Below are 23,270 nucleotides of genomic sequence, written 5' to 3' on the forward strand. Positions count from 1 at the left end.
CAAAACATGGTATCCATCCACAGACAGCTGTTTCGGGGTATTTGCCCCTCATCAGTGTGGAATAGGAAACTGGCTATTAGGAGCAGTGCCTAGTAAAAGGACTATAAACATAAGGATGAATGACCTCGGGGAGATCAAAACATCAACAACATATTTCCCATAAGGGATGGGAGCAGTGTGCTGGATCACTGCGTTGAGAAACACATGATGGTGTCTCCGCGGTGTTGGATGTTTTGATCTCCCCGAGGTCATTCATCCTTATGTTTATATGTCAGGGGTTTGGGCAGGTGTAGGAGGTGGATTCCCAGAGCTATGTGAAATATGCTGTTTCATTTGCTCTTTTAAGGTACCTTCACGCTAAACGATATATCGCTAGCGATCCGTGACGTTGCAGCGTCCTGGCTAGCGATATCGTTCAGTTTGACACGCAGCAGCGATCAGAATCCTGCTGTGATGTCGTTGGTCGGGGCTAGAAGGCCAGAACTTTATTTGGTCGCTGGCTCTCCCGCTGACATCGCTGAATCGGCGTGTGTGACACCGATTCAGCGATGTCTTCGCTGGTAACCAGGGTAAACATCGGGTTACTAAGCGCAGGGCCGCGCTTAGTAACCCGATGTTTACCCTGGTTACCATCCTAAAAGTAAAAAAAACAAACGCTTCATACTTACCTTCCGCTGTCTGTCCCCGGCGCTGTGCTTCTCTGTACTCACTGTGAGCACAGCGGCCGGAAAGCACAGCGGTGACGTCACCGCTCTGTTTTCCGGCCGCTGTGCTCACAGCCAGTACAGAGAAGCACAGCGCCGGGGACAGACAGCGGAAGGTAAGTATGAAGCGTTTGTTTTTTTTACTTTTAGGATGGTAACCAGGGTAAACATCGGGTTACTAAGCGTGGCCCTGCGCTTAGTAACCCGATGTTTACCCTGGTTACCGGCATCGTTGGTCGCTGGAGAGCGATCTGTGTGACAGCTCTCCAGCGACCAAACAGCGACGCTGCAGCGATCCGGATCGTTGTCTGGATCGCTGCAGCGTCGTTTAGTGTGAAGGTACCTTTACTGTGGTTTTTACCCCATCCCTAATAATGGACTTTATGCTTTGGAGTAGAGCTGGTGACTCCTCGGCCACAGTTTTGTCTATGCATGAGCGACAAACCCGTTTCTCATATGTTCTAGGGAGGGCTTTATTACACAGTGCACACACACTTTATTTTTCTGTTTAGATGTGGATTTCTTTCCCTGAATAACATGACACACACACACACAAAAAAAAAAAAACACTATTACCAACATGTTTTGCCTTACAAAGGCACTCACCCACCAGAGCCTTATACCACGGAAGCTTGTGGGTTCTCTTCCACTGGCATAGGAGATTCCACCATGGGGTCCGCAATATTGCTTGAGAGGCTATTGCCGCCGCATCCCTGCGTACTGCCCCTTAAATATTATGAGGGGAGAGCGGTGTGCGCGCCTGATTCACCTTCCTCCCGGAAGCGTCAGCACACCGCTCTCCCTTGGCGTGTGACGTCACTTCCGGAGTAACCCGGAAGTCATCCATTCACTCGGCGCCAGCATTGTGATGGACAAACCTCCCCCGGCTCAGCCTCCGGCAGGAACGGTCGCCGGGGAGTCCAGCGGCGGGATCAGGCGTGGCATATGGCAACCCAGAGACCGGAATGATAGGCGCGTCACCACACTCAGCTGCGGACCTTGGTCTCCGGACCAGGAATCAAGAGAGGGGGATCCCTCCGGAGGTATAGTCATGCCGCAGGCTTCCACCCCCAGGAACAGGAAACTAAACTGAGGAGAGAGGTGCCGCCCCTTTTATCTCTGCTGCAGGTTTCCTGTTCCTGGGGACGGAGCCATCTTTGATGTACGGTGCGGTCATGGGGAAGGGAAAATAATGTAAAATATCATAAGCTTCAAAACGGTTCACCTTTAATATTGAAAAGTTCATGGCACTTTATTATTTAAAAGTAACAAGACTTAGACTAAAACAGTTCAAAAAGACCAAAAGGAAACATGAGAAGTCAGACAGAACATGACAAATAAATAAAGGTCACAATAAGAATTGCTGGTGGTATATTTTACAGGGAATACTTTTATTCTGATGTCAGGTAACGGGGCGGATGTGCAGGATATCACACATGTCTCTTAGTTATTCCTTGAAGTCAAGAAATTGCTGCAGTTTTTTCCGATGTTCTGAAGGTACAGGAACAGCGCTGGAGAGGAGAAACCGGTCCGGGTTTAATCCAGTTAAAGTCTATACCAACAGCCCATCTGCCGTATCGGATACTTACTGTAGGTGCTCTCCGAATGTAGTGGTGATCCTGTAGATTGCAGTCTTCAGAGTGGATCTGACTGCGAACCTTAGCGTCTTGTAGGAGGAATCTACTAGGCTCCAAGTAAATCTGGTTGGTTTGCTGGAGGCATATGGAAGTTTAAAATGCTTTTCTACAGCCTGGAATAAAACAGATCACTCAATAGCAGCACACTATTAGAAGAGTCTGACAGTCATAGCAGCGATTCTAGAGTCCAGTTTTTTGCTTTTTGTGTCACTCCACTATCATGATATTTGGAAATGTATTAAAGGGCATTTCCGACACTGCTCACTTCCATATTGAGAAATAAGCGGCGCTGATGTTTGCCAGGAAGGAATCATACTCCTGTCCCATCTCTTAGAAGCAGCACCTGTAGGAGGCAGAACATCAGTGCTGCTCAACTCCTGATTCAGAAGTGCCAGAGCAAATCTTTTATAATTTCACAACTTGGGAGATACATTTTTCCTTCTTCACAGGCTGTAACAAGACATGTGATAAGCAGCACGTGTATAGTATGGCAACACTCGAGGTACTCCATAGTGATGAGCGAGAGTGCTCGGATATGGTGTTATCTGAGCATGCTCAAGTGCAAATAGTATTAGAGCATGCTGAAGATACTCTATGTTCGAGTCCCTGAGGCTGCATGTCTTACGGATGTTCGACACCCAAAACACATGCAGGGATTACCTGTTTGTTAGGCAATCCATGCAAGTGTTGCAGCTGTGAAACAGACACGAGACATGCAGCCGCAGGCACTTGAATATAATATCAGAGCAAGCTGAAGACACTCTTAGCACACGGGCATGCTCAGATAACACCTTATCAAAGCACGCTCGCTCATCACTGGCACATTGAAAAGATCTAATTTGTTAATTCATGAGAATTAGAAACATTCACCAGAACATATACGCAAGCATAGCCCACAGCCCTCTTTGAAGAGTGTATGACAATAGTCTGTCACAATAATTTACTGATCGTTAGAGGTGCAACCGCTTTGACATCCAATGATCCCGTAACCGATGTCTGACGAGTCCTGTCCTTAACGGGGTGAAGGTGCACATGTTCAACCTCTGCTTCATTCATTGTCTACGAGACTGGCAGAAATAATCGTATTGTACTTCCAGTCTCATGAATGGAGAAGAGGCAGAGAATGCGCAATTCAGCTCCATTCAGAACAGGGGTCAGTAGAGTCCATTCTCAGAAACACAGAGTCCAAATTGTCAAGCCCCCAGCAATTACCAAGTTATCCCCATCCTTAGAATATGATGTTATTTTGGGGGACAACCCTCTAAAAATGGACTGTTATGACGCACACAACTCACAAGGTGAGAGCTTTTGCCTTTTTGGCAGCTATACGCTCTATAACTATACTTCTTCCCTCTGCAGTTTTAATTCTCAGGCAGCAGCACGAGTGACACCCTCACCTCTTGTAGAGCAAGAAGCGTGGAGAGTATGGTGGAGAGGGTGGTCTGCACAACCCCCATTCTGTCTTCTGAGAAGGATGCTACCACCAGATTAGACATGGCTGAAAAAGACAAGAAACGAGGTTACTATACAGTATAATCTGTGTAATCCGAGGGATTATGTAACAGGTCTGTGCTTCAGATACATTTATGATCGTGTCTTATGTAGGAGCGATACTAACCCGGTGCAGATGGCCAACATGGAAACAGACTGCAATGGTTCCCATATACCCAAGGCTTAACGAGGACCTGACAAGTCCTGATTTATATATTGTAGTAAATACTCGCATTCTCCATGAAACAGCAACTCTTGAACATCCTTTTCATACCACTATGTGGCGCAGCTCCAGTTATTACTCCTAGAAATGTTTAAATAAACTGACAACTGGGAGGAGGGAAACCATTCTCCTTGTCAAAGGAGGTGTCTTTAAGGTAGGCACTGATTGGACAGTCTCAAAGTAGGAGCACGCCCCCTACTGGCAACACCCAGAAGTCAATTTATTTGTAACCTTTTAGCAGTAACAACAGGGGAAAAACACAAGATGCAATCTGGAGCAAAATGTCCTCCATAATTATTTATTAAAAAAAAAACATTTCTGACGAGCTGACAGAATAAAATAATGGAGTATAAGATTATCTCTGACGAAAACTGAAACGTTCAATAAAATGTGGTCTCCATGGATTGCTATGGGATAGTAATGTGAAGTGTGGCCTATACGAATGGTTGAGGGATTAGATACTCTATTGTTTTAATGATGGTAGTAATTAACAAGATGAGCTGCTTTGTGGGGTGGGGGTGGGGGTCTTTGGGATCGAAGGGGGCTGTTTGAAGGGGGAGGGGGGGGGAAATACTCTATATTGAAAATGTAAAATGTTAATTGCCTTGTTATTCTTAATAAAAATTTATTTGAATAAAAAAAAAAAAAAAAGATTATCTCTGACCTTCCAAGGCCCAAATGTGGATTTGTGAATCAGCGAACACTTCTTGGCTAGAGGCTTCCGGATGCTGTATAGGACAAAAAAGAAAAAAAAGTTGGGCCGCCATGTATAAATACACAGATACCACAGAAACCTGTAAAGTGTATGTCAGAATTAGCACAAAATACTAAACCCCCGTCAATATCACCACTTAAGAATTTTGGAGGAAATACTTATGGAAACTCAAAAGGGGGTTTGTGGTAGTTGCTTCAGATTATGACACACTGATAAAAATACACTGTACTTTTCGTACTAGAAGAAATTTTTTTCCTCCAAATTTCTGGAGGAAAGTGGGGTGTGCAGGGGGGTCTTCTAGTCCAGATATACCATATCCAATAGTCTGCCTGTGGGGGGAGCGGGAGTGGCAGAGGAGCGGGTCACAGAAGTCAGCGACTGCAGCTAACACCATGCCGCTGCTAAAGAAAATGGATATTCACTGCTCCCCACGTCCATAGTCCCATCCACCACTATGTGCTGAAGGCGGCGCTGAGAGGTGGGGGGGGACTATGGGCATGGGGAGCAGTGAATATTTATTCTGTTTGATAGCGGGCACACGAAATCATCCAGCCGCTGCAGGAAGCCGGCAGCTGCGGCTAACAGTTTGCCCATAGTTCCAGGCGTGGGGAGCAGTGAATATTAAGGCAACTGATCTCAGCATGTGAGGGCGCATGGTAGTAACATCATACGCTGTTACCCGCTGAAATTAGCTGCTGGCATCAAAACAAGACGCAGCGCTGCAAGGGAGGAAAGGAAGCGGCGTAGAATCATTTTTTTTTTTTATATATATGTGGGGACCATGGATACCAGGATGGGAATGGCGAGGCCATGGATACCAGGATGGGAATGGCGAGGCCATGGACACCAGGATGGGGGATATTAGTACAGAGTTGGGGGACATTACCCCTATAACAGTGTCAGCAGCTGTTCCCCCCACTCTCCCCTCTTACCTTACTGAACAGATAAGTGAACAAAACTCGTTTTGCCAAGAAATGCTTGATCTAAGAAAAAAAATACATAAAATGAAAATTCATTACACAATACACAAACAGAATTGTAGATGATGAACATACAGATGCTAATACTATAAGCATTTATGATGCCACGGTTAATGGAAATGTTTTTTTTTATGTGGACAAACTGTCACATTACAGGATATGGACGTCATAAAAGGGAATGTCATCATCGGGACCCCCCTCTATGAGCCAAAACAGAAAGCTGCCCTGTAACAGAGGCTTGTGTTTCGGCAGACCTGTCAAATCTATGAATTACATAGACAGGCAATCATTTGAAGCTTGGTCACTGCAAGTAGGAAAGCATGAGCCACGCTCTTAAAAAAAAAAAAAAAACAAAAAAAAAAAAAAAAACACGGTACGCCTTTGAGACACAACCCTTTAAAGAAAGATTTATAGGGGCACATTTATTAGATTGATGGGCATCCTACCAGAAGGACTACCAACTTCTAGGATGAGTTCATCCATTACCACCAACCACACAATCCAAGCTAGGAGGAGTGTGTATGGCGAGGTTGTCAATGGTGGACATCAAGAACTGGTTCTAAAAAAAAAAAAACGCAGAAAACCATATTGCCTATTATACGTGGTGTGCGCTTTGCCCCAAAGATTTGTCCCCTCCACCTGTGTAATATCATATGCCCCTGCTTGATACAAGTGTTCACTAGCTGGTTGTACCCAGCGTGTAGCCAGGGAACCCGCGGCATGTATGCTCAGCATAACAAGTCTGGTACCTACCTGCTCCTTTATGTTTTGGAGCCATGCATAGAGGACACGCTGACTGTCACTTCTAGCAGGGCTACCGCTGGCTTTAGAGGCTGGAGAAACTTCTGAGATGATGCTTTTGAGGTCTTTAAAGAGATACAAAATACTTGTCAAGACCTAGGACCAAGACTGTATGCAAACCACAAAGTAGGTGTACCCCACCTGGGCCACAAGTCCATAGCTTTGCGCCTCTTCTCATAACTTGTGGGCTCTGTACGGATCCATGCCATGGAGAGTTTTGGTCCATGACACCAGTGATGTGACCAATCGCAGGGGAGGGAAAAGGATTACTGGGCTCCCACGCTGCTTTGAGAGAAGCACCAGGTTTCAGAAGTGAGGGTATAGGGGTGCGAGGAGTTGGAACAATGTTTGGAGAAGGGTTAACAGTGTCACTGATGAAAGAGGTGCCTGAAAAATAAATTAAGATCCAATCAAATAAACCAATATAAATAAGTAGAAACATGCAGAAAAGAAAAAGGAAAGAAAATGAAGGAGTTTACACTTCTCTCTATCCCCAAGACATATAGGACACAGTTTTAAAAAGGGGATAACAACTTTAGAGATTTTGCCGTATCCAAACCGCAGCTCTTTCTATATAGTTCTAGGAAAGTTACAGATGTTTCTCCAAGTTCTCTAGATGAGAATGGAGAAAGTCGTCTCCATTTACTCCCTCCCTATTCTGGGGAAAGGTGGGACTTCCATCTATCAGACACTTATAGCCTATCTTATGGTTACTTATAGCATAACCTATGGTCACTAAAATGAGAAGCAATGGCTTTAGCAAACAATGTATCGTGTACATCTGAGGACGTACCCGAGCTGCTGGAAGATTTCCTTGTCTCTAAAGAGGATGATGAGAGTCGGACACGTCCATTACTTGCAGCAGCCTCCTGATAAGCAACAAGTCTTGATGTTAAATTGGTTAAGACGCTCAAGCACTCTCTAGAGATGGCGGTCCAATTGTGAGGATGGCCTCCTGTCAAATAAGAGTCTGGTCGTCAGAGAAAGTAAGATTGCTTTTAAAAAAATTTAAGCAAGACGCACATACCTGGCTGACTGAGGCTGAACACTTCTTGTCTGCGAGATGGAGAATATTGAGAAAGGAGCATTAAATCTTGGAAGGCCAGATACTGGAGAGGACAAGAAAAATGTATAAAAGAATTAAAGTGCTTCTCCTAGGAGTCCATGCAGAAGAGGCAGTGAAGACAAATTACTGTACATGATGAGCACTTCAGTTAATATAGGGATTTTTGTGTACTCACCGTAAAAATCCTTTTCTCCGAGCCAATCATTGGGGGACACAGGACAATGGGTGTTATGCTGCTGCCACTAGGAGGACACTAAAGGTACCGTTACACTAAACGACTTACCAACGATCACGACCAGCGATACGACCTGGCTGTGATTGTTGGTAAGTCGTTGTGTGGTCGCTGGGGAGCTGTCACACAGACAGCTCTCTCCAGCGACCAACGATCAGGGGAAAGACTTTGGCATCGTTGAAACTGTCTTCAACGATGCTGAGGTCCCCGGGTAACCAGGGTAAACATCGGGTTACTAAGTGCAGGGCCGCGCTTAGTAACCCGATATTTACCCTGGTTACCATTGTAAAAGTAAAAATAAATAAATAAATAAAAACACACTACATACTCACATTCCGATGTCTGTCACGTCCCCCGCCGTCAGCTTCCCGCACGGACTGTGTCAGCGCCGGTCGTAAAGCAGAGCACAGCGGTGATGTCACCGCTGTGCTCTGCTTTACGGTCGACGCTGACAGTCCGTGCAGGAAAGCTGACGGCGGGGGACGGGGGGTATTTTTTCCACTGAACAACAATCAATATTTTTTCATGAACAAAAGAATAAAAAAAAAATTTAAAAAAAATCAGCATTTATTCACATCTAATTTCACACACGTATATGCAAACACTGCACATATGGTACGTACTGGCCTTTCTCCTCTTCAGGTCCCCTAAACTTTTGCAGTTAAAGGACCTTTGGTGACATCATGGACAAATAACCGTGATGTTACCAAAGGTTCTTAAGCTGTCTTAACCTCTGCAGGAGGGCCTAAAAGACTAGGGGCCCCGAGAAATTTCCCAGTTTTCTCCCTGTTCCCACTAATGCCAGCCAGTCTCCTCTGTAGTTCCTATAGACTCCTGCAGGTAATGTACCATTGGTGACATCATGGTTACATGACCATGAGGTCACCAAAGGTAATTAAGCAGTTTTAACATAAGAATAGACATGCTGGGGGCCCCTAAGAGAGTGGGGGCCCTGGGCAATTGACCAGTTTGCCCCCCACCCCAAATGTCTGTCGCACGTGCGACTGTGCATGTGAATATTTTAGCACCGTCACACGAAAAACTCACTTTTAGTAGAGGAGAATTACAGCTCAACATGTTGGGAAGACATTTTTCTGCTTCTTCAGGAAAGGCTGTCTGCACAGGAAACCTGCGAGCCTAGAAAAGTTGAGGCAATATAATTATAGAAATTCTATTTTATTAAATACATTTATCCTGAATTGGATTTAATGAGCATCAAAATAAGCAGATATAAGATATATACTGAATAAAAACAAAAACATTCACTGTATTAACTTGGAGAGTTTACTTTATAGAAATGCCGCTCTGTGGGGCTCAATAACAAAACAATTGAACTGAAAAAAAAAATGTCCTTATTGCCCATGGCAAGCAAAATTACTATTTTGCTGTACTGAGTAGCACAAGGTTGGTTTTTCCTATATGCTGGTTCAGATAAAGGAGGCCCAATATTCACAAAATAGCGAAGGGACCCATGGAGGTTATCTACATAAAATGACACGCATTTCATCATCATAATTCATCACATATACCCTGCTGACCTCTGTGGCGTAGATCTGGAAGAGCAGCCAAACGATATACCAGGTGGTGAGCAGAAACACTCCAGAAAGCCAAATCTGGTAAAACAGCGACACGTCAAGGAGTCCACGAATAGTATCCAGTGGGGGCAAATGTCTGTAGAAAAAAATAAAGAGAAGAGTCAAAGGTCGCCAGAGGGGCCATCTTCAGCTTCTCAATATTTGGGGTCTTTTTTCAATTCTGCGCTCCATATAGAGAGCAGACGAGGTGGGGAGGTGGCTGCGCAGGCGACCGGCCCTGACTATTGTAGTCTATGCCAGGTGAGAAAAGCTAGGCTGTTTCCATAACTCCTGTAACTCTACAGACGGCACTTATGTGCGGCCACCTTTAATGTCTACTCTCTCCAGTGTCATTATCATAAACAGAAATTCCAAAAATGAAAACCCCCTCCTCACCTATTATACAGTCTATAAGCCAAAAATGGCTTGGGCTATGTTCACATTTCCGTTTGTCTCTTCCATTTTGAGGGACAGACAAACAGAATGAATGCACAAAACAAATTGGTTGTTTAAATGATACAAAGGGAAAGCAGTGGGACCTCACTGATATTAGGGGTCCATCTGGGCTGTTTTGTGTTCATTTTTGGAACAGAAAAAAATGAAGTGAATCCTGCAGAATTTATTCCATTTTAAAACGTGACAAAACAGAATCCATAAAGATCCCATAATAATCAATGGCGTTCCTCTGCTTCCCTATGCAACAGATCCATTTTGGACAACAATGCAATTAGTCTTCTCTTTTCAAACAGAATGTTGGAACAGGGGTGTGAATGTAGCCTTAAATGTCCCCTCTAAGGCTACTTTCACACTAGCGTCGGACTCGGCCCGTCGCAGTGCGTCGGGCCGAGGTTCCGACGCTAACAGTGAATGCGCCGCACAACGGGAGCAGCGGATGCATTTTTCCTGCGCATCCGCTGCCCCATTGTAAGGTGCGGGGAGGTGGGGGCGGAGTTCCGGCCGCGCATGCGCGGTCGGAAACAGCGGTCCGTCGCCAGCAAAAAACGTTTTTTGCTCCCGGCGGTCCGCCACAACACGGTGCAACCGTCGCACGACGGTTGCGACGTGTGTCAATGCGTCGCAAATGTTAATCTATGGGGCAAAAACGCATCCTGCAAACAACTTTGCAGGATGCGTTTTTTCCCATAAACGACGCATTGCGACGTATTGCAAAAAACGCTAGTGTGAAAGTAGCCCAAGTTTTACTGCGCCCTTTGGAGCAGTACAATTGCACCCTTTAACAAAAAAAAATAATACATTGTGCACCCCTCATTAAAACATCTGTAGACATAGAAGTTATTACAAAACAAACAAACACAAGTTATCTCCTATCACCAAGATCAGGAACAATTTGCTCATCACTGGGGGTCCCAGCAGTTAGACCTCTTCCTGGAGCGGAAGTCCGAATGTTCGGGCTTTATTTTCGCTCATGTATTTCCATCTGTCCCATAGAAAAAAAAAAAAAATGGAGCGTTGGGTCAAGTATGAGAACCTCAGCTCTATTACTGATGGATGGGACTGCACAGCCCTATTTTCAGTATCCCTGGAGGTCCAGACCCCCAGCGAGCAGAACGTTATCCCATATCAAATAGCAGATAATTTACTTTTTGGGAATGACCCTTTAAAGCAAGAACAAAACAAATACTCACTGATCCATTTGGAGGTTTAAGATCGATTGAATCCATTGCCGTGGAATATAACCTAGAATAAAAGACCAAGTTTATGTGAAATGTATGCAAGTAAAATATATATGGGATTACACTGCAAGAGGAGTAGCTAACTTTTTTGTGCATAGTCTCCTAGTGGCAGCAGCATACACCCATGGTTCCTGTGTCCCTCAATGAAGCGATAGAGAAATATATATATGGGATTACATTGCAAAACATACCCAAGAAAAAATAGATGGCTGTGAAATTCCGCGCCAGGTACAAGGACTGGACACAGCTGTGTTTAAGAAGATTCGGAACACACTGGCGGAACTGCAAATACTTGAATTGCTTTAAAAAAAAGAATAGAATATATACCGTAGTTATTAAATAATTTATGAATAATTCAACATGGTTGTTTTTTTGTATAGCATCATTTTGTACTATTTGTATTTTTTTTTTTTAGTGAGAGGATATGGGAGAAATGAATTATTTGGGTCATTACAACTACGGTGACATCAAATTTTTGTATTATCACAATCCTGAAAGTCATAACATTATTTTACTGTTAGCGGCTTGCACATTGTGGAATGAGCCGACATTCTCATTGGTGCTATTCTACATATACAGGTCAAATAAAATGATAATTTTACAGCTTGGGGTGCTACAGACGCCTCGTGTTAGTACTTACCTGCACAGAAGGAAAAGACAAGCAGTTCATATTGTGCCTAAAATACAGCAGGCTGTAACTGTATCCCATAAACCCTCCAGTCAGCAACAGGAAGAGGTATCGCTCATTCAGACACATTGCTTGACTTTTATCTTCATGACCACTGAAAGGGATAAAAAGAAACAAAAACATATATACAAAATATCCTAAATATACATCTATTAGTGACAAGCAAACGAGCTCGGATAAGGTCTTCTCCAAGCATGTTTGTGTGCAAACAGAGCGTATATAGTGTGCTCGAAAAATATGTTCCGAGTCCCTGATGCATGTCTTGCAGCTCTTAGACCGTGGCAACACATGCAGTTATTGCCTAACAAACAGGAAAACCCGGCATGTGTTCTGGCTGTCGAATAGCCGTGAGACATGCAGCCGCGGGGACTCGAGCATATTTTTCGAGCACGCAGAAGATACTTGGTTAGCACCCGAGCATGCTCAGATAACACCTTATCTGAGCACGCGCGCTCATCTCTAACATGTATTAATTCCATAATTTCCTAACTTACCTGGGGTCCGAATTGCAAGGAACAGTCAGGCCCTGATATTGAGTTTGACCCAGGACAGTGCAGCACCAAAACACCAGCAGCCCCATCATGGCGTGCATGACGGAGTGAAGCATGTGTTGTGGAAGCAGGATGAGTCCAATCAGGGAGAGTCGAGAACTGGGGATGATAGGCACCACTGTGGAAGAGAGCAACCTTATATATATATATATAAAAATCATATAGGAAGACGCAGACTACCCGAAGCTCAAACATGAGTCAGACCGTGCACAAAGGCATCATGTGTAAAGGAACAGCAGACATTTTTTTGTATATAAAACTATGTAGTTCTGCTCATAAGTTTTACCAGTAGCCTAAATAAAGGTGGTGACTGATCATCGCCGCTTGATCCTCTTCAGGTAGGCAGGGATAGGGAGTATGGAGCTAATCATGTCAACCCAAACAGAACCAATCACAGATAAAGGCACAAAATCCTGTGCTGAACGCTGCAGCGCCATTATTTGTGCGAACATTGTAGGGCTCAGCCCCCAGAGTCCCGGAAAAAAATATAGTTCTTACCGATAACGGTATTTCTCTGAGCCCATGACGGCACCACGGAGAGGGGATCCGCCCACCAAGGACAGGAAACCTACGGATAAAAAGGCGGTACCACTCTCCTGCATCAGTTGTTTTACATAGAGAACGATGGGAGACTACTAAAACATTTGTAAATTTTAACTGTTTATCATAACGAGATACCGCGTGTTTAAAGACTATAAATAGACTATGGCACTAATTTGATGTGCGCACCCATAAGTGAAGGGAGGGAATGTACGGGTGCCGTCATGGGCTCAGAGAAATACCGTTATCGGTAAGAACTATATTTTTCTCTGATCGCCCATGACGGCACCACGGAGAGAATTGCATAGATAGTACATTCAGGGAGGGACCACCGCCTCCAGAACCCTTTTACCGAAAGTAAGGTCTGAAGAGGAGATTAGGTCCAATCTATAGTGCCTATAGAATGTGGATGGTGAAGACCAGGTAGCAGCTCTACATATCTGGTCTATGGAAGCTCCGGCTTTCTCCGCCCAGGAAGTTGCCACTGCCCTTGTTGAGTGAGCCTTAACCTCCCCGGGAACGGACATCCCACTTGCCGAGTATGAGAGACTGATGGCGTCCGTGATCCATCTTGCTATGGTGGCTTTGGATGCTTTTTTCCCCTTCCGGGGACCCTGGAAACACACAAACAGAGAGGGATCCTCCCTACTCTCTCTAGTGGCTTCTATGTAATGTAAGAGACACCTTTTTACATCTAGTGTATGTAATGTTTGTTCCTCCTTATTTTTAGGGTTGGGACAGAAGGAGGGGAGAGATATCTCTTGGGACCTGTGAAATTTTGAAGCCACTTTCGGTAGATATGCTGGGTCTATTTTTAAAATGACTCTATCCTCTAGAAATTGTGTGTAGGGAGGATTAGCTGAGAGAGCCTGTAAGTCGCTAACCCTACGGGCAGAAGTGAGGGCGACTAACAGAGCAGTTTTTAGAGATAAATTTTTCAGTGAAGCTTCGCGTAATGGTTCAAATGGAGTACTAGTCAGGGCTTTAAGGACCAAGTTTAAGTCCCATTGAGGAACAACTTTTACTGGAAGAGGCCTCGATCTTCCTGCTGCCCTGATAAATCTAGAGACCCATCTGTTTGAAGCCAAGTCAAAATTGAATAGGGCTCCCAAAGCTGCCACATGAACTTTTAGGGTACTAGTGGCCAACCCCATCTCCAACCCATTTTGTAGGAATTCTAGTATGGAAGTAAGGGGAATTTCTTTCCCTATTCTTACACCTGAAGAAGACAGAAATTTTTTCCATACCTTGCCGTATTGTTTTGTTGTAACCGGCTTCCTACTTTGTAACAGGGTTGAGATTAGCCCCGGAGAGAACCCTCTGCTCTCTAATAATTTCCTTTCAAGAGCCAAGCTGTCAAGTGCAAGTTCTTGACTCGAGGGTGACAGACTGGGCCCTGCGACAATAGATCCTGAAGGTCTGGTAATACCCAAGGGTCGGATATTGACATCTTCCTCATCCATGAGAACCAAGGTCTCTTCGGCCAGAACGGGGCAATTAGGATGACCAGCGCCCCGTCCTCCCGAATCTTCCTCAGCACTGCTGGAATCAGAATAAGAGGAGGGAAGGCATAGACAAGATGGTGACCCCAAGATATCAGGAAAGCGTCCACCGCTACTGGGTTCCCCAGAGGAGATAGGGAGCAAAAGGAGGCTACTTTTTTGTTTAGATGGCTCGCAAAGAGATCTATTTTGGGAACACCCCATCTTTCTGTGATCTGGGTGAATATTGACCGATTTAGTTCCCATTCCCCCTGTTTTAGGCTGGACCGGCTGAGGAAGTCTGCTTTGTAATTGTCTACTCCCTTTATGTGTAGGCTTGTTAGGGATAAGAGATTGCTCTCGGCTATTTGCAGGATTGAGTCGGTCACTTCCATTAGATTTTTGGAACGGGTACCCCCCTGGTGATTTAGGTAAGATACTACCACCCGGTTGTCCGACATTACTCTTACATGGTGAGAGTGAAGGACCCCCAAGAATTCTTGAAGGCCAAATTTTACTGCAAGGAGTTCCTTCATGTTGGAGGATTTGTTTACCAGAGATGGAGACCAAGTGCCCTGGGCTACTAGGTCGCCCAGATGGGCCCCCCACCCTGAAGGGCTTGCGTCTGTAGTCAGGACTTTCGAGACCTGAATTACCCATGGGACTCCCTGGGAAAGATTTTCCTGCGATTTCCACCATGTTAGAGAGTGATTGGTGCGAGGAGATAGAGTCAACTGCCCGTCTAAATGCCCTCCTAGATGGATTTGCTCCGATAATATCTGCCATTGAAGGACTCTCGAATGTAATTGGGCCCACTGGACCGCTGGAATACAAGAGGTCATGGAGCCTAAGAGGGACATGGCCTGACGGAGTGTTATGGAGGGGAGAGATTGGGTTCTTGATACTAAACTTTTTAGTTTTTGTATCTTGTTCTCTGGGAGCCGACACTCCATCTTTTTGGAGTCTATAGTGAGACCTAGGTACTCCTGGACCTGAGAAGGCATTAGTCTGGACTTCCCTACGTTTATTAGCCAGCCCAATTCTTTTAAAGAATGCATCACTATTGCCAGTTGATCCTCGCAATGTTGCGGGGAGGAGCCTATCACCAAGAAATCGTCCAGATATGGAACGATTAGGGTATTTTCTTCCCTGAGGTGAGCCATTACCTCTGCTATCAGCTTTGTGAAAACCCTCGGGGCTATGGCAAGGCCAAATGGTAGAGCTGAAAATTGGAAGTGATTTAGGACTCCCCTGATGTGAACTGCCATCCTGAGGAACCTCTGGTGATCCTTGTGTATTGGGACGTGATAATATGCGTCCTTTAGGTCCAGGACCACCATGAAGCATTGGGGAAACAACATTTTGATAGATGATTTTATCGTTTCCATCTTGAATGCTTGAACGTCCAAGTAATCGTTTAGTTTTTTTAGATTTATAATGGTCCTGAAGGAACCGTCTGGTTTCTTCCTCAGGAATAGAGGGGAATAGTACCCTTGCCCTCTTTCTTGTGGGGGAACCTCCAGGAGTACTCCCTTTTTTACTAGCCCGATGACCTCGTTTTCCAGTGCCAGCTGTTCTTCTGCCGAAGATCTTATAGATGTCATCGTAAAAGAGGGACGGGGCCATTTTTTGAATGTCAGCCTCAGACCTGATTCTATGATGTTTAGAATCCATTGACTGGAGGTAATCTTTTTCCAGGCTGGGAGAAAGAGAGATAATCTCCCTCCCACCTGGGGCGAACCTTCATTGAGAAGGCTTCTTGGTATCGCTGGGGTTTTTGTTAAAGATGAACCCCTTGTTCTTGTTCCTCTTATCCTCCCACTTTCCCTGGCCTCTCCCAGGGTTCTTACGGAAAAACCTCTTGTTCCGAAAGGGCTTTCGGTAAGAGGGGAGACCTAGAGAGGGAAAGGACTTTTTCTTGTCCCCTGCTTTTTCCAAGATATCATCTAATGTGGAACCGAACAAAAACTCCCCTTCGCAGGGGATAGTACACAATTTTGTTTTTGTTTGTAGATCGCCAGGCCAATTCTTAAGCCAGAGGGCACGCCTGGCCGCATTAGCAAATACTGCCGACCTGGCAGCTAATCTTATAGAGTCTGCCGAGGCGTCAGCCAGAAAGGCCGCAGCTCCCCTTATTACGGGTAATGTCTTCAGCATCAAGTCTCGGGAAGTTTTCCCCTTTAATTGACCCTCTAGTTGATTCAACCAGATCATTAGGGAGCGAGATGTGCATGCTGCTGCCACTGCCGGTTTCAGGCCTCCTCCCGCTGACTCCCAAGAGCCCTTGAGGAAGGCATCCGCCTTCTTGTCCATAGGGTCTTTTAGGACCCCCATGTCCTCGAACGGGAGAGCGAATTTCTTTGATGCTTTCGCTATTGCTACATCTAATTTGGGGGCTTTTTCCCAAAAGGAGCAGGATTCATCCTCAAAGGGGTATTTCCTTTTGGGAGTTAGGAGAGTCTTTTTCATGGGTTTTTTCCATTCCTTTTTGATTAGCGCTGCAATTGTTTCATTAAGCGGAAAAGCTCTCCTCTTTTTTTGTTCTAAGCCCCCAAACATAATGTCTTGTGCTGATTTTTTAGGGTGGGAGTCTACTAACCCCATAGTACTCCTCACTGCCTTTATGAGGCCATCAGTGTCCTCTAATGGGAAACAATTGTGACCTCCTGAGGAAGAAGTGGATGACGAAGACGCGGAGGAGGAGTCGGAGGATACCGAACTCGCACTATCGCTGTCAGATTTAGAGACTGGGGACGGGGACCTGTGTCTGGTCCTTCTCCGTTTTCTTCCCCTTTTAAGGGATTTAAAGGTGTCTTCCACCTGCTCTTTAATCAGGTTTTTAAGATCTGTTGCAAACCCGGGCAGGCTTTCTGATACCGTCTGCTGTATGCAGGAATTACATAGCTGCTTCTCCCAGGCGAGTGGAAGATCCTCTTTACAGATGGCACAGACCTTGTGCTTGGTTTTACCTACGCTTTTCCTTCCCGGTTGGGAATTCTCAGCCTCTGGCTTTTTCCCCGACGCCGTGCTGGACTCCTTGCTGTGTTGAGACCTTTGGCGTTCTTTGCTGGTGTCCTGGTAACCTTTCTGCTGCCGCCTTTTTTGCTGCTGCGGCGATGCTATAGGTGGAGGTGATTCAGGCAAGGGAGATGCCGGGTCGCTCATACTGCTGCTGCTGGTCTGCGCAAAACAACACTTGCTACGCTGGCGCTGACGCGACTGCTCCTGAGGCTCCTGCCAATATACAGCAGAGCCACTGGGGGAAGTAAATCCTCCCATTTAAACTTTCCCGCTGCTCCTCTTTTTTTTTTTTTTTTTTTTTTACTTCCCGGCGCCTGCGCAGTAGCGCCCGGCCGGCACGAGGAGCGCTGAAACGCTGGCGCCTGCGCAGACGCTCCTGCGTCTTGTAGAACGCCTAAGCGTCATGTCGGGATCTATGGAGCGTCCAGCTACGGCGAGGAGCGCCGACGCCTGCGCAGTCGCTTCCGCGGCGCCCCGGCGTCTCGCGAGACCAGCGCAGTTCCGGGCATGCGCCGACTTTCCAAGATGGCGCCCGGAGTACAGATATGGCGCTGCTGACCGGCACCCCCGGTCCTATGCAGACCCTTATTGCGCGGCTCTGCAAGCCCGATGGCGTTGCAGTGTGCAGGCTGACGCGAGCTAGGGGAGGGCCACGCCGCACCTCCCGCAACCACAGAGGGACCCCCCTGGATGTTGCCGCTGCTGCATCTTACCTGAGGAGGTGACCGCGAACTCCTTGTCACCTCCTCCACGCACCCTTGAGGCCCACTAGCCCCCAGCGGTGGTGCCTCGGGTCACCACCCCAGCCGAGGCAGAGGGACCCCAGCTGCCTGAATCGGACTGGTTGGCCCCGGAATTCCAACGCTGACTGGTAAGTCCGTAGGTCTCCCATCAAGGACAGGAAACCAACTGATGCAGGAGAGTGGTACCGCCTTTTTATCCGTAGGTTTCCTGTCCTTGGTGGGCGGATCCCCTCTCCGTGGTGCCGTCATGGGCGATCAGAGAAAAAAAATTTCCAAACTGTCTCTATGGCGTGTGATAAGTTTTATGAAATGCAATCACTCATTTAGATTCCCAATATAAGTATGATATGATGCCTCATTGTCTCACCTGAATGGAACTGCACGCTGAAAGTGCACTGAACAGTCTGCAGTATGCACAGGAGCAGCAGACAGAAGAACGTGGAACTGCTGAGAGCGTCCTTTATGGAGTCTACAGGAAAACAAACCATGCGACAGTTAGTCTTCTCATACTCGGAGGTGTCCAGGGTCCTTGCTTTCTGCTCGCCAGTAAAAGGGAAGGGAAGATGTGCGCTCCTAATGACTGACAGTTTGGAGAGCAGCATGGAGGTCGAGCGCAGGGGCGCAGAAGCTGCCGGACCCAGCGATCTGATCAGCTTCAGGGCAATGATTGCAAGTTCTATAGCAACCAGGTGCTCCTTACCCTTGATTGATGCAAAAATGTATGATAACCTTGGCCAAAAAAAAAAAAAAAAGCAGTAAACTGTAGAATTAAAAATCCCTCCATTCCTTAAAACGGGGAGGATTTTTCATAAAAGGTAAAGTGCTTGTTATAAGACAACCCCTTTACCAGCGTAAAAATGGTAAATAGTACACCACCATTTATATTACTTCATAATGGAACTCTCCCTGCATGGAAGGAATTTTTTTTTTTTTAACTGGAATGATCTCACTAAAGAAAAAAAATAATGTACCATATAGCAGCTTAAAGGAATCGTCTCATCATGACATCCCTCTACTGAAAATGAAACTTTCTTAAGACTTGCAAATTCAACGTAGCGATCAACAGTCATCCCGAGCAAAGCACACTGCATTAAGTCATGGAAGTGAACAACAACAAAAAAATAGATATATATTTTGCTTTTTTTTTTGCTCATGTGTAATATAAGTTGTAATTGTAGGAAAACCATTTAAAGGTGTTCAAAAACAATAGATCTACATCATAACAACTAGAATGGCAGCTGATAAAAATCTAATCATAGGTCCGATATCTGTCGTCTCTTCAAACCTAACAGGAGGTGCCTAATCAATAACTACGAGCCCATAAAATCTAATCGGTGCAATCAAAATCTGGAGGGGCCGTCATGACGCAACGGGAAACAAAATCAATCAAAAAGAATCTGCCATATTGATGAAGGATGGATAAGTCACCTTCTTCTGGAGAAAAGGGATATCAGCATCCTATGAAATAACAGGGCATGTTTACCAACACCGTTTTCTTCTTAGACTAGATAGTCTTCAAATATGCCTTTAACCCAATCCCCCTTGAAGGACCAGGGACAGAAAGTGTGTAAAATACATAATATACGGCTTGTTTTCTGCCACATTTAGTCTGATAATTTTCCTCTTTGACTTGTCTACACACGAATCACTTACCTGTTAAACATTGTGCCGGATGCAAAATGTGGAATTTGCTAAGACAGATGAAGGCCAAGCAGCAAAGTGGTAACAAGATGACGGCCCAGGCAAGGCTGGCGGCCACTCTCCATCTCAACACCTGTGATGGATCAAGCAGTGATAGGATTAGATGCGAAGGACCGGAATAATTCATTGGAAGGGGTCCACAGCTGTTATTGGGCAGCACGGTGGCTAGCACTGTATGGTGGCTCAGTAGTTAGCACCTGTGGCCTTGCAGCGCTGGGGTCCTGTGTCCAAATCCCACCAAGGACGACATCTGCAAGGTGTTTGCATGGGTTTCCTCCGGGTTCTTCCCTTTCCTCCATTTTAATGCAATGGTGGAAACAGTCACTCCTTCCTTCAATCCATCATCAGATTGTACAATACAACTGCATACATCATTAATCTTAGTCCTGGTGAGGCTGGTGGACTTACTATGAAAACCCATTTCAGGAACCCTGTATAATAAACTTGTGAAAAGTTTTCCTGCCAGATATTAAAATACTCATCTTAAAAGGACTGTCCACTATAAGACAACTCCTTAAATGCTAAAGTTCTAACCATAAACTCATCTCCTGGACCAGCACTGTGTTTCCCACTAGTTACGTCACGTGACTGACGCAGCTTTCACAGGTCCGACAGTTGGTCATGTGACACAGTGTTATGTGACCACCCGGAGTCGCTGCACCCACATTGCTGATCCAGGACAGGAGTATCTGCTTTTTTTATTTCTTTTTTTAATCTGGGGCACTTTAGCTTTACAGAGGGGGCTGTGCAGTAAAGAGTAGTCCCTTTAAGATAAGCGTTTTAACATCTGGCAAAAAAAAGGATGAGAGAGAAAGCGAGAGCGATTTTTGCCTGACTTGAAAATGCTTCCGGGCATGCTCAGAGTGAAAAAACGTGATCCGTCGCTGGACTCCTGTGTTTGACGGTCAGTGACGGATCCTGCGTCCATTATAGCCGACGACGGGCAGCGCAGGACCCGTTGCTGAGCGATTTTCCGACGTGCAGAAAAACGTTCCTCTGAACGTTTTCTCCACACGACGGACCGCTATTTTCCGACGGATCCAGTGCACGACGGATGAAATGGATGGCCATCCGTCGCTAATACAAGTCTATGGGAAAAAACAGGATCCCATAAAAAAATTTTTTCAGGATCTTGTTATTTCAAAACTCAATGGATTTTGAAGGGAGGAAAGAGACGGCAGTGTGAAAGAGGCCTAAAAGATTTATATAATAATGTATGCAGATTGCATTGTGCAATATGGAAACAAGTCTACTTATGGCTCAGAGGAACGAACTCAATAGATCTGCAGTATTAAAAAGGTATATGGCGGCTCCCCGGGTCCAGATTCACACCACATCGGCTCCCCGGGTCCAGATTCACACCACATCGGCTCCCCGGGTCCAGATTCACACCACATCGGCTCCCCGGGTCCAGATTCACACCACATCGGCTCCCCGGGTCCAGATTCACACCACATCGGCTCCCCGGGTCCAGATTCACACCACATCGGCTCCCCGGGTCCAGATTCACACCACATCGGCTCCCCGGGTCCAGATTCACACCACATCAGCTCCCCGGGTCCAGATTCACACCACATCGGCTCCCCGGGTCCAGATTCACACCACATCGGCTCCCCGGGTCCAGATTCACACCACATCGGCTCCCCGGGTCCAGATTCACACCACATCGGCTCCCCGGGTCCAGATTCACACCACATCGGCTCCCCGGGTCCAGATTCACACCACATCGGCTCCCCGGGTCCAGATTCACACCACATCGGCTCCCCGGGTCCAGATTCACACCACATCGGCTCCCCGGGTCCAGATTCACACCACATCGGCTCCCCGGGTCCAGATTCACACCACATCGGCTCCCCGGGTCCAGATTCACACCACATCGGCTCCCCGGGTCCAGATTCACACCACATCGGTTCCCCGGGTCCAGATTCACACCACATCGGTTCCCCGGGTCCAGATTCACACCACATCGGCTCCCCGGGTCCAGATTCACACCACATCGGCTCCCCGGGTCCAGATTCACACCACATCGGCTCCCCGGGTCCAGATTCACACCACATCGGTTCCCCGGGTCCAGATTCACACCACTGTCTGACAGATGAGTGCCGCTAAGCCAGTGTTCCTCCAACAGGTCATGTTTTCAGGATTTCCTTAGTATTGCACAGGTGATGGAATTATTGCCTGTGAAGGTGATGCAATTTTCACCTGAGCAATACTAAGGAAATCCTGGAAACATGACCTGTTGTGGGGTCTGGAGGACCAGCTATAGTCTAAATAGGGTCAGCAACTGGAAGCTCTCCAGCTGTTGTAGGACTACAACTCCCAGCATGCCCTGACAGCTGGGGTGCTGACCCCTGGTAGGTCACGTGGTACCACTTCCCTATAGTTCCCAATGGCTGTTACTACTGACAGGGAAGACACAGTCGGCATTGTACAGCCTGCAGGCGCTGTGTCCAAGCATCAGCTTCTATGGCGTGGCTGGGACTTGCAGTTCTACTACCGGCCGGCAGGACGCGCCTCTGTTACCTTTCTCTCCCCGGTCACGTTCATGTCTCTGCCGCTTCCCACATTCAAACAGTCAGCGCGGCATGAAAGTAGAAAGGTCCTCCCGGGGGGCTGTCCTCAGCACTGCCTGCGTGAAAACCTCCCACAGGGCTGTCCTACGACGTGCCTGATAGATTGTTAGGACCTCCCTATCCGCCGACTTTGATGATTTGAACAAGCAAAACTTTAACGCAGCCACGAGGAAAGTGACATTCTGCGAGTATCATTTTCTTGAAGGCCCAGTTATTTTACAAGACACAACACTGTGTGGAGTTTGTCTTTGAGTTATATATTTGGTAATAGTGAGCTGCATTTAACCTCTTAAAGGGGTTGTCCACCCCCGGAGAAATCTTTAGACGGCTCTGCTGCTGCTGCTGACTGACTCCTAAGGCCTCTTTCACACTTCAGTTATTTGGCGTCAGTCTAAAACCGCCATTTTCCTCAAATAACGGATCCGTCATTTTTTTTGACGGATCCGTTATTTTCCCATAGACTTGCATTAGTGACGGATTGTGACGGATGGTCGTCCGTTCCATCCGCCATGAGACGGATCCGTCGAAATTTGGCGGACGTTTTCTGAAAATAGACGGACATTGGAACGTTTTTTGTCAACGCCGAAATGGCGGATCGCGACGGATCCGTCGCGTCCGCCATTCCATAGAATGGGCGCCTATGGGCGACGGATCCGCCGCAACCGTTTTTTCGGCGGATCCGTCGCCCCAATCCGTTTTTTCAATTGCGCATGCTCCAAAAAGTAGATACTTCTCCCAGACAACCCCCAAGTAACGGATCCGTCAAAAAAACGGATCCGTTAGAACCGTTTTCGCAACAATTGTGACGGATCCGTCAATCCGTCACTATGTCGGTAGTGACTGACGCCAAAAGAC

At 46.4% G+C, this 23,270-nt stretch overlaps 1 protein-coding gene across 1 annotated transcript; it reads right to left on the reverse strand.

Moving 5' to 3' along the window:
• Positions 1–1,909: 1,909 nt before the first annotated feature.
• On the reverse strand, positions 1,910–22,460 carry NDC1 (NDC1 transmembrane nucleoporin). The gene is made up of 18 exons (XM_069737842.1): positions 22,366–22,460; positions 19,795–19,915; positions 18,509–18,610; positions 12,300–12,474; positions 11,758–11,899; positions 11,309–11,417; positions 11,070–11,121; positions 9,388–9,520; positions 8,897–8,986; positions 7,579–7,660; positions 7,345–7,506; positions 6,693–6,938; positions 6,504–6,616; positions 5,703–5,753; positions 4,720–4,783; positions 3,739–3,839; positions 2,294–2,454; positions 1,910–2,215 (listed from the first exon to the last, which is right to left on the reverse strand). Exons 1-18 carry the CDS (start codon positions 22,387–22,389, stop codon positions 2,152–2,154), a joined length of 1,992 nt encoding a protein of 663 aa, XP_069593943.1. The 5' UTR covers positions 22,390–22,460; the 3' UTR covers positions 1,910–2,151.
• Positions 22,461–23,270: the final 810 nt, after the last annotated feature.

This window comes from Ranitomeya imitator, chromosome 8 (genome assembly GCF_032444005.1).
Source record: "Ranitomeya imitator isolate aRanImi1 chromosome 8, aRanImi1.pri, whole genome shotgun sequence".
Taxonomy (NCBI): domain Eukaryota; kingdom Metazoa; phylum Chordata; class Amphibia; order Anura; family Dendrobatidae; genus Ranitomeya; species Ranitomeya imitator.